The following is a 15274-nucleotide window of genomic DNA, read 5'->3' as shown; positions in this document are numbered from 1 at the left end:
CATTTGCATGGAGTATCTTTTTCCATCCCTTCACTTTCAGTTTGTGAGTGTCTTCAGGTCTGAAGTGTGGTGCTTGTATGCAGCATATGTATGGGTTTTGTCTTTTTATCCAATGAGCCACCCTATGCCTTTTGGTTGGAGCATTTTTGAAGTAGATATTGATAAATATGTACTTATTGCCATTTTGTTACTTTTTTTCTGGGTGTTTTAGTAGTTCTTCTCTGTTCCTTTCTTCTTCTCTTGCTCTCTTCCATTGTGGTTTGATGGCTTTCTTTAATATTTCATTTGGGTTCCTTTCTCTTAATTTTTTGTGTATTTATTATAGGTTTCTGGTTTGTGATTACCATGAGGTTCATATAATAACCTATGTATATTAAGTTGATGGTCTCTTTAGTTTGGCCTCTTGCTAAAACTCTATTCTTTTACTCCCCTCCTCCCACATTTTGTTTTTGATATCATATCTAACCTTTTTTTTTCTACGTGTGTATATCCTTTACCCTCTTATCATGGAAATAGATAATTTTAGTACTTTTGTCATTTGAGCTTCATATTATCTTCGTAGGTGGTTAATCTGCTACCTTTACTGTATTTTTGCCTTTACCAGTGATTTTATTGCTTTTTTTTTTTTTAATAATTTTCTTATTCCTATTTGTGGTCTTCTCTTTCTCACTTAAATAAGTCCCTTTAGCATTTCTTGTAAGGCTTGTTTTTGGTGATAAACTCCTTTAGTTTTTGCTTGTCTGGGAAACTCTTTATCTCTCCTTCCATTCTGAATGATAACCTTGCCACATAGAGTATTCTTGGCTGTAGGTTATTTCCTTTCAGCACTTTAGATATATCATGCCACTCCCTTCTAGCCTGTAAGGTTTCTGCTGAGAAGTCAGCTGATAGCCTTATGGGGTTTCCTTTGTATGTAACTTGTTGCCTTTCTCTTGAGGCTTTTAGGATTCTCTCCTTATCTTTAATTCTTGACATTTTAATTATAATGTGCCTTGGTGTGGGTCTCTTTGGGTTTATCTTGTTTGGTGCTCTCTGTGCTTCCTGTACCTGGATGTCTGTTTCCTTCTTTAGGTTAGGAAAGTTTTCAGCTATTATTTCTTCAAATAGATTCCCTGCCCCTTTGTCTCTCTCTTCTCCTTCTGGGACACCTATAATATGGATGTTAGAGCACTTATTGTTGTCCCAGAGGTCCCTTAGACTGTCCTTGTTCTTTTTAATTCTTTTTTCTTTTATCTGTTCAGCTTGGGTGATTTCCTCTAGTCTTTCGTCCAGATTGCTGATCCATTCTTCCGTATCATCTACTCTGCTACTGAGTCCCTCTAGTGAATTTTCATTTCCATTATTGTATTCTTCATTTCTGATTGGTTCTTTTTTATATTTTCCAATTCTTTGTTGAAGTTCTCACTGAGTTCATCCATTCTTCTCCCAAGATCAGTGAGCATCCTTATGACTTTTTGTTTGAACTCTTTGTCAGATAGATTGTTTATCTCTGTTTCATTTAGTTCTTTTTATGGGGTTTTGTCCTGTTCCCTTATTTGGAACATATTCCTTTGTATCCTCATTTACTGCATTATAGTTGGTCGTATCAGAGTCTGTCTGTTGTACGTGAATATGAGTTCCTTAACGATGGGAGTTACTGATCTTTGCATTCCCAGGAGCAAACACAGGGCCTGGCACACAGTAGTTGCTCAACAAATCTTTGCTTAATTGAAGTGAAGAAGTAATAGAACAATTATAGTAAGACAGACACGGACAGCTCTGGTTGCTTTCCAATCTCTGCCTGTGTTCACACGCAGGGTCTGATAGAGGAGGAGGAGGAAGTGAACGTCTTCAGGGGTTGAAGACTACAGATGTCTCTGGACTCCACTGTAACCTCAAGCCAGTGATTCTGGTCCTTTGGTAGCTTTCTTCCAAGTAGGATCTGGAGACTTAGCAAGTTACAAATTAGGGACTCCAGAAATACTTGCCTGGTTGGTTGAGCTGGGATGCAAAGAAAGCTTTGATAAGCTTTATTGTGGTTTGTAGATGGGGTTTCTTTTCTTTTTATAAAAAGGATATTTTTCCAATGTAGCCTGGCAGACTTGTTTGTTCATAAGTTTATTTCAAACACAATTTTCTTCAGTTCAAGTAATGACTTTCCTGAATCTTAGTGCTTATGGCTATAAAATAGGAAGATTGGCAAAGATTTCTGAGGTTCTTTCCAGCATTCTGGTTCTGTGATTACATCAGGACCCTGGATGAGGTTTAGAACAAATTTAAATTAACCAAGTACAAAGCAGCTCTAAAAATGAAATATCTTTAAGTGAATTAGATTGTCTTTCCAGTGCAGTTTCTTCTTCCAAGTTAGTCACAGTTGAACTTTGTATCTGAATTTCTAAGCCTTGATATATGGAGACATTTAGGAAAAAAGGAAATACAAAAAGAAACAAATTATAGCAGCATGAATAAGAATAATAATGCAAACCAATTATCCTAGAGCTTAATGGTTTCCCGTAATTTCTTAGGCTTTCTTAGAACTATTCATTTACGTAGCTTGGTTAAAGGTTATGAGTAACATGGTAGAAATGACAAGGATTGCATGTGCTATTTGATTGCTTTTTGTCTTTCCTTAATCAAAGCCATAATCCCTGTTTACATTTGAACTTTGTTTTGCAGCGAAAACGGAAGCAGAGTGCCCAAGATGAAGATGCTGTTAGCCTTTGTAGTCTCGACATAAGTGTAAGTATAGTCCTTCCTACCCCCTACTCCGCACCGTGAGAGCACCTCTCATCTCTGAATGTACTTGTTAATATGCTGTGTGCTTTAAGTGGGCTTCCAGGATCTGACTTGGGAAATTGTGGCTTTGGGTAAGACTCTTTAAAAAAAAAAATTTCATTTTACTAGAGTAAGCTGTATGGCCAGCTTAAACTTCCAAGTCAAGTTGTTTATCCCCTGTGTCTTTTCTTTCATAAAATGAATCGTGAACTCAATGCATCTGGGTAGAATGTAGATAAATGCTGCTGTGCTGTTTTAGAGGTTGGACCAGAAGATGGACCAGATGTTTGTCCCCCTTTGAGTTGGCTCAGCTCAGAAAGCTGGGTGGTCCAAAGGCCAGAAGAAGTCTCCAGCAGCATGGCGGAGTGAGTCGCTTTGGAGTCAGCAAGATCTTAGTTTGAATTAAGATTCTACACTTGTCATATGTGGCACACCTTTCCTCATGTCTGTTTTCCTCATCTGGAAAAGAGGGATGAAAAAACTTAGCCTAACAGAACTGTTGTGAGGATCACGTAAAACAATAAAAGCAAGAATACCCAGCACGTTGCCTGGCACTAGGCACCTACCAAATGTGAGCAGACTTGTGTTTTCCTTTAAAAGCAGACGTTCGCAGAAGATGTTTAAGTGATGTGGTAGTTGAGTGCTGGTGATGATAGAGGTAAAAAATCTTTCTTGGATTTTTCAGGCTATGGTGGGCATGCTTAATTTCAGCAGCTTTCTTTACCTGGCCTACTTATCTCCCCACTAATGCAACTGGGAAGCCTGCCTAGGCCTCTGATGCCCTCATTATCCAGGGGCTGGGGGTGAGGATTCAGGCCCTCCCTGGGCTCCCCATGACGATTCATCTTTTGTACTTCCTTGGAGTTTAATCACTGTGCATGGTGGATCCATCTAACAGTAGGACCTGGTCTTTCTCCTCTACAGAGACTACAAAAGCCACTGTGAGATGAGAAGGCTTCTATGCTAAGAATTAAGAACTGGGTCATGGTCCTGGCTCTGGCTATAATTAATGATGTAACCTTGGGCAAGTCACTTCTCCTCTCTGGGCTTCAGTTTCCTCAGTTGTTAAAAAAAAAAAAGAGGTTGAGATCAAGTCTTCTAAAACCATTGTGAAAATTTGAAACTTCCTTGAACACAGATTATTGAGTTCTCATCTGATGACATTTATTTATCAGTATAAACAATGTTCTTTCAGTTGTTTTTAATTATTGCAGAGTTTTCTATGATGCAAAGAGCCATGATGGAATGAACCTGAGCTGACATCTAATTAACGTACTGGTGCATCTTTATTTCACCATATGGTGTTTGTTCCAGTCTTTAGATCATCAAATTGATGGAGCTGGACCAGTTTACTAGGTTGCCATGGTAACAGGACAAAAAGATAATGTTCTTCTGGGTTTTACTTTACTAACTTACTGAATGTTTTATTATTGACAAGTGAAGTCTATGGAACTTCCCTTATCAGTAACAAGTTTTTTGTGTTTGAATGTCTTTAATTTTGTGGAAATTATTAGAATCATTGACTTTCAGAATTTAAAGATTAGCCATCATATATTCCAAGCCCCTCACTTTGAGAATGAAGAAGTAGAAGCCCAGGGAGGTGTAGTGTTTTAGGCAAGACTTTAATCTAGGTCATTTCTAAGATCATGCCTCACCATATGTTTTTCTTCAACTATATCTATTTTTCGGGAAAGTATGTCTCTAGAAGCTTTTTTTAAATCAAAGAACCACTAAACTGTCTTATATGAAAGGATTATTTGCCATTACGAGTTGTGATTTGGTTTTTATGTTGATTAGTGTTGATGACCTTGTCTTCTCACCAAAGTGACTTAAATCTCATATATTTCAGTGTCTTTTCTCCTTGTGCAGCTGCGGAAGATATTTCTCCCTCTTTTTTTAACTATCTTGTATCATGTTTTGTCACAGTAAAGAGACTTTTATGGACATCTACCTTTTTGCTTAGGGATTCAGCTATGGCCAAACTCCTTTCTGATTTGCCTGGCATTTTTCTCGAGTCTTGGCAAACAGACTCCAGAACCTGGGCAGAGTTTCCTCCAGATATTGTCACATAGTATTGTAATAATTGTAAAAATTAGAAGAATCCTAGAAGCTGTTGCAGGGACATGAAAACTGGTGTTTTGCAGGTGTACTGACAATCAGAGTAGTATGAAGATGACAGGATGTGTGATGGATCCAGATGTGGCCATGGAGGAAATGTTACTGGTTTTTAGTGCCTTGCATATAGCAGGCACTCAGTGGAGATGAGCTGAGTTGAATGAAGTGGTAGGTGGAGCCACTCATAAGAAGATGTTTTGCCATAAAGGCAACAATGTATAAATAAATATCTGAGTCTGTGGGGCCGACCCCGTGGCTTAGCGGTTAAGTGCGCGTGCTCCACTACTGGCGCCCTGGATTCGGATCCCAGGGGTGCACCGACGCACCACTTGTCCAGCCATGCTGAGGCGGCGTCCCACATACAGCAACTAGAAGGATGTGCAACTATGACATACAACTATCTACTGGGGCTTTGGGGAGAAAAAGGGAAAAAAAGGAGGAGGATTGGCAATAGATGTTAGCTCAGGGCCGGTCTTCCTCAGCAAAAAGAGGAGGATTGGCATGGGTGTTCGCTCAGGGCTGATCTTCCTCACAAAAAAAAAAACCAATAAAAGAAAATACTAATAAATAAAAATAAATAAATATCTGAGTCCGATAAATTAATTGTCCTAATAAATAAATGGGCTTTGTTGGCTACTCAAATATGTTTTTAAATGGTGATATCCAGTAGAGTCACAGTCCCTTAACTAACTGGCAGCATTACTAAAGAGTTGTTTCGAGGCTGTTTCTATGGGTGTGGAAAGTATCTGAAAAAAAGGTGGGTTCCAGTAGATGACTCATAGTGGAGGATGCGAGGGTTTGGGAAAATAACATTAGTAACTCTCACTTTTGATTCCATTTAATAAGTGGAAAGACATTCACCAGATGTTTGCTTTGAACAAGAAGTTGCTAGATCAGAGGACAGGGGTCTTTTGGGGGTAATGGTCAAGTTTCCATTGAGTTACAACCCAAGGCTGTATATACAGTGGGTTCTTGGTAAATACTTATTGGTTAATGGATTTAAAAACAAAACACAACCGGGGCCGGCCTGGTGGCGTAGCGGTTAAGTTCTCCAGTTCCACTACGGCGGCCTGGAGTTCGCAGGTTCAGGTCCTGGGCACGGACCTACTCACCCGTGGCTCATCAGGCCATGCTAAAGCAGTGTCCCACATAGAAGAGCTACAACTCTACCACTATGATACACAACTATGTACTGCGGCTTTGGGGAAGAAAAAAACAAAAGAAAAGAGAGGAAGATTGGCAACAGATGTTAGCACAGGGCCAATCTTCCTCAAAACAAAAACAAAACCGAAAACAGTGAGCCCTCCTAATGTGTATGTGGAATCCTACACAGATACCCCTTTTATAGAAATATATCTGTGACATAAAGTTTGGAAATGTTAACACAGATGAAATTTTCCCCGTTTGATTAAAAAGTATGTATAGAACCCCACAGGGTGTCTGAATGATGATAATACCAAACATTCCCACTGACATCTTGCTTTATTTTAATGCCTCAGATGACGATGCTGATAGGTGCCTGGAAGGGAGTTTTCATACTAAACTCTTCTCCCACCTCCTATTGAACTTGGGCTTAGAGACCAAATAGGAATGAAGAAGCTAAGAAAAGAGTTTATTCTTACAGGACAGGGATCTTCAATTGTTGGGGGGGGGGGCGGTCACGGACTCTTTTGGGAATCTGGTGATAGCACTGAGCTCAAGAAAATTTTACAGGATTGATGTGTGATTTCATGGGCCCTATGGAGCACAGCCAAGACCCCATGTTAAGAGTTACTCTTACAAAGGAAATTGGAAGCTTCTTAAGGCACGGTGACTTATCTCTAAAGAATTATTCTCCCACCCTCCACCCCTAGCACATGCTGAAAAATGAATTGTGACTAGAGAGTCCACGCTAGTTGATGATATATTTGGTCTCTATTTTTTCCCACCACTTCACCCAGTCCATTGGCTGAGCCCCTCGCTTCCTGGCAGGGTAGAATGCAAAATATTTCAGAAAAAAAAAAAAAGCAACCTATACTTTTGAGAGCAGTTTGCAGAGTGGAGAATGCTCCCAGCAGCCGCCTACAAATCTCCTCTCACGTCAGAGGATACGAGTGGGATGGTTTCAGGGACATTGCTTCCCCCACAGCACTTTTCTAGTTTAATTCTAACGGTGAGAGATGCCTGAGTGAAGAGCTGGGGTTCATGGTACCCCAGGAAAGGCCCTGCAGGGCACTGCTTAGCACCACACATCCCTTCTCAGAAAACAAACGAGCTCTGGGGTGGAAATAAAAATAATTTCCAATGATAAAAACAATCTAAGAGATGAAAAGGAATATATGTTCTTTGTAGAAAATTTGTAAAATGTGAACAATAGTATTCATCAATAATCCCACCTAAAAGCAGTAGCTACATTTTGGTGTATTTCCTTCCTGGCATTATACACACACTCACTTTAATAATTTTTCATTATGAAATATTGCAGATGTACAAAATGGTATAAAGGATAATATAAAATTCCATGTAGCAATCAATGCAACTGAAGAAATATACCCTTAATAGCAAAGCTGAAGGCCCTTGCAAATCCCTTGCTCTGTTAAGTTTAATATTTATTACTGCCTTGCCTGTCTATAAATTTGCTACTTACTGTATCCCTAAATAGCACGTATACTTTCAACCAGCTTTTAAATTTTCTGTAAGCACGTTGGAATCAGAATACATATTAATTTATTCCTGTATTTTTCATTTACTATATTGAGATCATGTCACCACATCCCAAAATATTCTTCAAGAACATTATTTTTAATAATTATAGAGCACTTTATCAAATATATGCACTAAATTTATTTAACTAGTCCTGCATTGAATATTTAGATAAGTTATAACTTTTCACTATTATAAATAACACTTATGGGCATCCAAGAATATCTTCGTGTAATCTTTTATCAGTAGGATGAAATGAATAAAATATGAAATTCCTAGCTAAAAGGGTATGAATATTTTTTAAACTTGTGAACAGGTTTATACTTCTTCTGGCAGTGAGAAGTGGAAATGCATTTCAGAGCAGTTGAGCGTCTGGTATGGAAACTCACAGAGCGAGGGATTGTTTACAGGTTTCTGTGACCCATCTCTCTTTCCACTACATCACTAGTCCCTTGCTGAGTCCGTGGCTTGATATGGGGCATTGGCTTACACCCCCTCTTTAGTAGGAGCCCCTCCCACCTAGGGAGTGCTGGTGGTAGTGGAGCTGGTGGTAGGGCTTCCCCACGGGAGCAGGTGGCTGGACTGTGACTGGGGATAGGATGGGATCCATTTAATCCTTACAACAGTCCTGTGACCATGGGTGTTACCATATCCTTTTTGCAATTGAGGAAACTGAGGCTCAAAGAGATAAGCAATTTGCTCAAAGTCCCAGCTTATTATACATTCAAGCCCAGGGTGGTTGGATTCCACAGCTTCCCCACGCTGCCTCCAGGACAGGAAAGAAAAGAGAAGAAGGCATTTGGCTGTATGGCTTCTGGTGCTGGATGATGTGTAGGACATTCAGCTGGTCTTATTGGCAAACCACCTTTGAGGTTTATGACATGCATCCCCAAATTTCCATTACCTATACTTTCTCATCACTTACCCTGTTATGTGGATGCTCAAAGCACAAGAGTTGATATAGAAGAGGGAAAAAGCTTTCCTGTGTCGATTAAGCTAAGTGATGTTTCATTGCTAGTATATGTTTAACCAGCCACGGAATAGCAGCAGGGTTATTTTATCTCTGCTCAGCAGAGTCCAGATAATTAAAAAAGATACCATTTCTGCAGTTTTGTTTCTCTTGGTCTATTCTGGAACTTGGTAACTGGGGAGATTAGCCTTGCCCTGGCTGGCATGAGGCCTTGATGAATTATGTGGGAGATTTTAATAATGCTCTTATCGCAGAGGAGACCAGGCCTGCCCCTGAGATTGAGTCTTCATTAGCGCATGCTCATATTTAACCTGGTGGCATTTTTTTTCTGCTTTGGATTTATGATCCACTCTTGCTGCCTGTGAAACCATTTGGGCCTAAGGTAGTGTACACCCTATATTGAGTCCAAGGTTGTTCTGCCGCCACCGTCTCTGATGGCAAATTTGCTCATTGTTGACATAGACAGGTTTCATCTTGCCTTTGGGCTAATTGATTAGGTGGTGGATTGTAGTAATCCCTGTGATCTTTTCTCTTTGATCCACCTCTTGAAAAGCACAGTGACAAAGAAATTCCAAGGAGCTTCAGACACACTCTCAGAAGTTAACAATGTAACAAAGTGTCAGTCATCGTTTACTACACCCCTTCAAAGTGACGTCGATGGGGCCCTTGTTAAATGAGGGTTCTCATGTTCCCAGAATATCTATTTGTTTGAATTTGTCATCAGAATTACAAACTTTGGGAGTGTAGAAACTGAACTCTGCTCTGTACTTCAGTTTCCTCACCTGTAAACTGAAATCATAACAGTGTACTGCCTTAGAGTTCTAAGGATTAAAATGAGTTAATTCATGTAAAGCACTTAGGACCTGGCCCATAGTAAGCGCAAAAAATACTAGCTATTGTCGCTGTTGATTTCATAATACAAAATCAACTTTATGGTTAAATTTGAGGATATTTGTTATTGGCACAAGTGTTCATAAATAGAGCTGATCATGAAATGAAAAAAAAACTAGGATATGAAGAGACTTATACAAGGAGTTTTATTACAGCATTTTTTATAATAGCCAAAAGCTGCAAACAGCATGAATGTCCAAATTATATAGAGACTTATAAATATATCACAAAATATAAGTGTGAAACATAATTACAGAACACATAATATATAAATTATGTTCCTAGGTGTTTTTATATATTTGTCTGTACAAAGGAATAAGCATGGAAGAACATACACTGCATTGTGGATAGTGGTTATGTTGGGAGAATGGAATTACAGGAAGGAGTGATTGAGTTCCAGGGGTTCTTAGCATTTGGCATCTTGTGAAATCTGAGAACACCCATTTGCCCCAGAAGACTGTTTATATGTGCTTAAAATAAAATACATGAGATTACAAAAAAAACCGAGTTATATTGAAATACAGTTATCAAAATATTTAAAAACAAATTTGTGGTAAGAGTTACATGTATGTGCTTCTTAATTGATGCATTAAGTAACAAGATCTGGCAACAAGGCTAAGAATTAATATACCTTCCAGGAGAGGACAAGAGTAAATGATATTTTGAAATACCCCAACTACACTGTGATTTGAAAATATAGTGATTTCTATGGTGACAAAGTCACAGATCTGCTGATGCTTCTGTGATTTGTGACCTCCATTCATACTGGAAGGAAATGCTAAATTTCAGTTGTCAGTGAAACTAAAGATGTCTTTTTTCATCCAAACTCACAGATGCGCTGAATTTTATCCATGGATTCCTTGGAGGTCTGAGGATTCTAGATTAAGAATCCCTGGTTAAGATACTTAATCTGTTATGATAACTTTGTATTGTATTACTTTAGTAATTCAAATGACTGAAATAAAAAAATACAACAAATATAATTGATTTTGACCTGTTGGTATATGATGTTGTTAGTGTTTTAAAGGAGAGAATGTAAAACATTATCTAAAAGTAAGGGACAGGGAAAATGATGATAATGTTGTTTTTAGGAAGACTTTGCAATAACCATTAAATCAGTTCTCAACACTTGGTGTTTAGGTTTTTCTTTGAGACCAGCTTAGCTTTTTGAAAATATATGCCTTGAGTCACCCCAATAGTTTAGTAGAAGATCTTTTCTGCTTTGTCTGCTATTAGAAAAATCATTTTAGGGTAGAAAAATATTCTTTTTTGAAATGAATACTGAAGTATTTAGGGGTAGAATGTCATGATATCTGTAATTTACTTTTGAATACTTTAGCATAAAATATAAAGTGAATATTTTAAAGAGAAAAAACAATTTTATTTTTAATTACACAAGTAACACTGCATACATTCCCATCATTTAAAAAATCAAACAACAGAGATAGAACAAATGGCCCCTTAACCATCCATGGTCCCACTTACCTCCTCGAGTATAATCCTGGTTATCAGTTTAGTCTCCTCCCAGATAGGTAGATAGATAGATAGATACAGATAGAAAAATTAGTTTGTGGGGGATTTTTAAGGACATAAATATTGTCATTTTTTGTTTTACTTTGCAACTTGCCTTTTTTTCCTTTTAAATTGTCTTTATTTTTTAGAGCAGTTTTAGGTTCACAGCAAAATTGAGCAGAAAGTACAGTTTCCATATATCCTTTGCCCCCACACTTGCACATCCTCCCCCAACTATGAACATCCCCCACAAGAGTGGTACATTGTGACAATTGATGTACCCACATTGACACATCATCGTTGCCCAAAACCGTAGTTTACGTTAGGGTTCACTCTGTGTTGTACATTCTATGGATTTTGACAAATGTGTGATGATGCATCCACCATTATAGTATCTTACAGAATAGTTTCACTGCCCTAAAAATCCTCTGTGTGCCTATTTATCCCTCGTCTCCCCAGCCACTCACAACCACTGATCTTTTTACTGTCTCCGTGGTTTTGCCTTTTCCAGAATGTCATACAGTATGTAGCCTTTTCAGGCAGCTTCTTTCACTTAGTAATATGCGTTCAAGTTACTCCATGTCTTTTCATAGCTTGAGAACTCACTTCTTTTTTACGACTGAAGTAATATTTCGTTGTATGAATGTGCCAAAATTTGTTTATGCATTCACCTAGTGAAGGATGTGTCTCATTCTTTTAACTGCTGCTTATTATTGCATAAAACAAATGGGTCATAGTTTATTTCAACATGATTCTCCCTGATTTTAACGTACTTCTCCAATGAGGGGCATTTTTGTTGTTTCCAATATTTCCCAGTTACAAACAATGATTATCCTCATACTCCAGAGCAGGTAGTAAGGTGGATGCAAACACTGCCTGTGGACACTTGCTATTTTAATGTTAGTGTGAATAATATTAAATTGCCATTTTTGTAGTTCAGATTCTTGTGCCATTTTGTTCTGCTTCCATTTATGAACATCAAAGAAAAGCAAACAAATAAAAAACAAACTGTTACCAAATGCAGATCTAAATAGGCTGTGAAAATTAGTGGAGAGGGAAAGCTATTTTATCTCCACTGTGTATGCTTCATTTCCATAAAGATGTGTGCAACTTTTAAACTTATATATCCAGAAGTATATTCCTCTGTGTCATCCATGGTTTAAAAAAGGAAGAAAAGAAAAAGAAACTGTAGTTGTGAATTCAAAGAATAAGTTTGTTAAATTGATAAAGTTTACGTCTCAACTGCCTTTAACATTTTGTAGTTTATCATTAATTCTATTTTGACTGAGATTATTTGCAGTAGAAAGTCACTAGAAAATAATTGTTCACAAGTACTTTTGCTTATGATTTTTGTTCTAAAATGTAGCCTGGGTCTGTCCACCTGAAAATTATGTAAATAACCTTGGTTAGGAAGTTCCATCCGGACTTCCGTTCCCAGCTAATTGAGTTTTTCCCCAAATGACTTATGTAATTACATCAAGCCTCATCTTTGATCTGGTTATATATTCCTGTTTCAAGAGCAGAAGCTGTTTTTCTTTTTTCTTAGTTTTCTGAGTTGTGTCTCATGCTCGTTCTCTGTGACGAAAAGGTGGTATTTTGACTGTTTCCCTTGACATTTACTGTGCATAAACTTTTTACATTACTTGATCGATACTTAAATTCTTGGGTAACTTCTGAAAAATGTCAAAAGAATGAAGAGTCCAAGAAAATTCTCGTGGTTTATGTGTCTTCTTCCACCCTGCTGTCTGACTTACACTGCTCTGTGTGGATCATCTTATGGAGAGCGTCAACCCAGAATGAGCAGGTGGTTTCTCTATAAGCAACATCCATGGCTAGCATTGACACTGAGCATCTGAAGCTGAATCATGGGCTTGTCTTCAGTGGTCAAAATGCCAGCTTTGGGTTAACTCCTTAGAAATTCTGCAGGGAACTGAAGGTGTTTATTGTGGTTCTTTCCTAACAGACTGACTTTTTCCTCTTATGGTTCTATAAATGAGATTTCTTTTACTTCCCACACACCTCAAAATATCAGTTTCTAAAATCAGAATCTTCTACTGAACACTAAAATCAATAAATCTAAAGTATTTCTTTCCCATTATTTAGCAGAGGAAAGTGGTGCTTTTTGCCTGCCGGGTCTGTGTAAGTTCTATTCAAGGAAATATTTATTACTATAGAATTAATGAGTTCATTTGTTCATTTTTTTAGTGCATTTATTGAGTCATTCATGCACTAATTCAATCAGCTGGTATTTATCAAGCTCTTCCCTGTGTCAGGCACAAGGACACTGAAGGAAGCGGAACTTAAGCCTCATTCATCTGCAGACAAGTGGGAACTGCTCTTGATTTTGTTACAAGTTAACCCAGCGCAGAGAAGGCAGATTTTAGCAATTCCCTGGATTGATTTTCTCCTTTCTGTAAGGGAGTAATTGCAGATTGTTGGTTGGTTTTTGTTGGGGAAGAGGGAGAATCCCCCTCTGCCCTTTCCCTTAAGGTTCTTATGGCTAGCCAAATAATTAAAAGACAGGTTAGCAGGAGAAAATAATAGCAAGTTTAATAACATGTATACATGGGAGAAACCAGGGACGCTGAGTTTCTCAACACAATGGCAGAGATTCTCGTCTTAAATACCATCTTCAGCTAAAGACAAAGGAGGATGTTGGGGGTGGGGAGAGAGACAGAAATCACAGTAATCAAGGGTATGTAGATTTAAGGCCTTATCGTCCATACTGATAAGTTTCTAGAGAGGCCATCCCCCCTTCCCCCTAGAGAGGGAGATACCTTTACAAAGGGAGATTTCCCTTATAAATGTAAATGTTTGTTTGGCAACTCTTTGCAGGGCTACCTAGAGAATGTGGCCAGAGAGAGACAGAATTTTTGATAAGATGGACTTGTTGGTGCCTTTCCTATTGTAACGTCTATTTTACATTATATTACAGCCATTGTATGATAGTAACTCCTTCCTGGAACAGGTCTTCTATGTTAAGTCTTTAGGCAGTTAGTGGGGGAGGTCAAATGTCTGTCATAGAAAACAATCAAGGTAAAGAGACATATTTTAGGGTAGCCAAATCTTGATCTCCCACATTATGAAAGAAAGAAATTTTGCTGTAGATTCTGCTGCTAACATTTTTCTCCCTTTGAGTATCCCTGAAATTGACTTATTTTCTTCCAGCTGTTCAACCCAAAGTTTCAACTAGGGAAACGCTTCACTTTATTTTAGTCAAAAGCTGACCTTGAGAAATTATACTACATGGCGGGTGGGCTTTGCGCCTGTACTCTCCTTACAGCGAGGGTGTTAGGGTCTGGGAGCACTGGGTTTCAGAGTAAGATCTCTAGGATTTTTAGACCTGGGAGGGACTTAAGACATTATCTAGTTGAATGCATTTCATTTTATAGATGTGGCAGTTGAAGCTGAGACAAGTCAACTGTCCTGCCCAAAGTGACCAAGGAAGAGTGAGAATACAAGTCTTGGGATTCGTGTTCTGGATTGTACCTTAAATCCAGGAGAAGGTAGAAGCTAACAGTTCTGGTTCTGGCATTTTGAATTCTGGCCTCACCACTTCCTAGCTGTGTGACCTTGAACAGCGTGTTCAACTTCTCTGTGTTATGGTTTCCTTGGATGGAAAATGTGGATGATAACAGGGTTGCTGTAAGGATTCAGTAAGATAATGCAAGTAAGGCTGTGGCATAATGCCTGGCACAAGTAAGCACTTAATTACTGTTGATATTGTAAAATAATCCAGGAACATGGATCAGTACATAGACAGGGATATTGTCTATTTTAGGCACTAATGTCTCCCTGGTGCCCCACAAGTGCCTGGTACGTATCCAGCTCTCAATCAAGATTTGTTGAATGGATTTTTTTTGTGTGTGAGGAAGATCAGCCCTGAGCTAACATCCACGCCAATCCTCCTCTTTTTGTGGAGGAAGACTGGCCCTGGCTAACATCTGTGCCCATCTTCCTCCACTTTGTATGGGACGCTGCTACAGCATGGCCTGACAAGCGGTGCATCGGTGCACGCCTGGGATCCGAACCCGGGCCGCCAGCAGCGGAGCGCGCGCACCCAACCGCTACGCCACGGGGCCGGCCCCTGTTGAAGGGATTTTTATCAAATGTATATTTGGTAACTCTCATAAAGGATAAATGATACCAGGAAGGAGCAAATAAAGATGATGTTTATGTGTTGCTTAAAACAAGAGGGTTGTGAAGTGCTATGCCTTTTTAGGGAGAACAAGTTTGTTTTTAAACCAGCCACATCTGTAAATAATAATTAATAGGAGTACGTAACAAAATGCCTCAGCTAATTTCATTCTGCAAAGATTGATTCAGATCCAAGCAGTCACGATCAATGGG

At 38.7% G+C, this 15274-nt stretch overlaps 1 protein-coding gene across 2 annotated transcripts in view; it reads left to right on the top strand.

Annotated features, from left to right (window-relative positions):
• ARHGEF3 (Rho guanine nucleotide exchange factor 3) overlaps nt 1–15274 on the top strand; it is a 296536-nt gene that overhangs the window by 161726 nt on the left and 119536 nt on the right. For both annotated transcript variants that reach the window (XM_058561624.1, XM_058561633.1), the window contains one exon: nt 2656–2718. In XM_058561624.1, the coding sequence (XP_058417607.1) occupies nt 2656–2718 (63 nt within the window). The remainder of the gene's footprint in view (nt 1–2655; nt 2719–15274) is intronic.

Source organism: Diceros bicornis, chromosome 2, assembly GCF_020826845.1.
Source record: "Diceros bicornis minor isolate mBicDic1 chromosome 2, mDicBic1.mat.cur, whole genome shotgun sequence".
Classification (NCBI taxonomy): Eukaryota; Metazoa; Chordata; class Mammalia; order Perissodactyla; family Rhinocerotidae; genus Diceros; species Diceros bicornis.
This window is presented reverse-complemented; position numbering and strand designations above follow the sequence as displayed.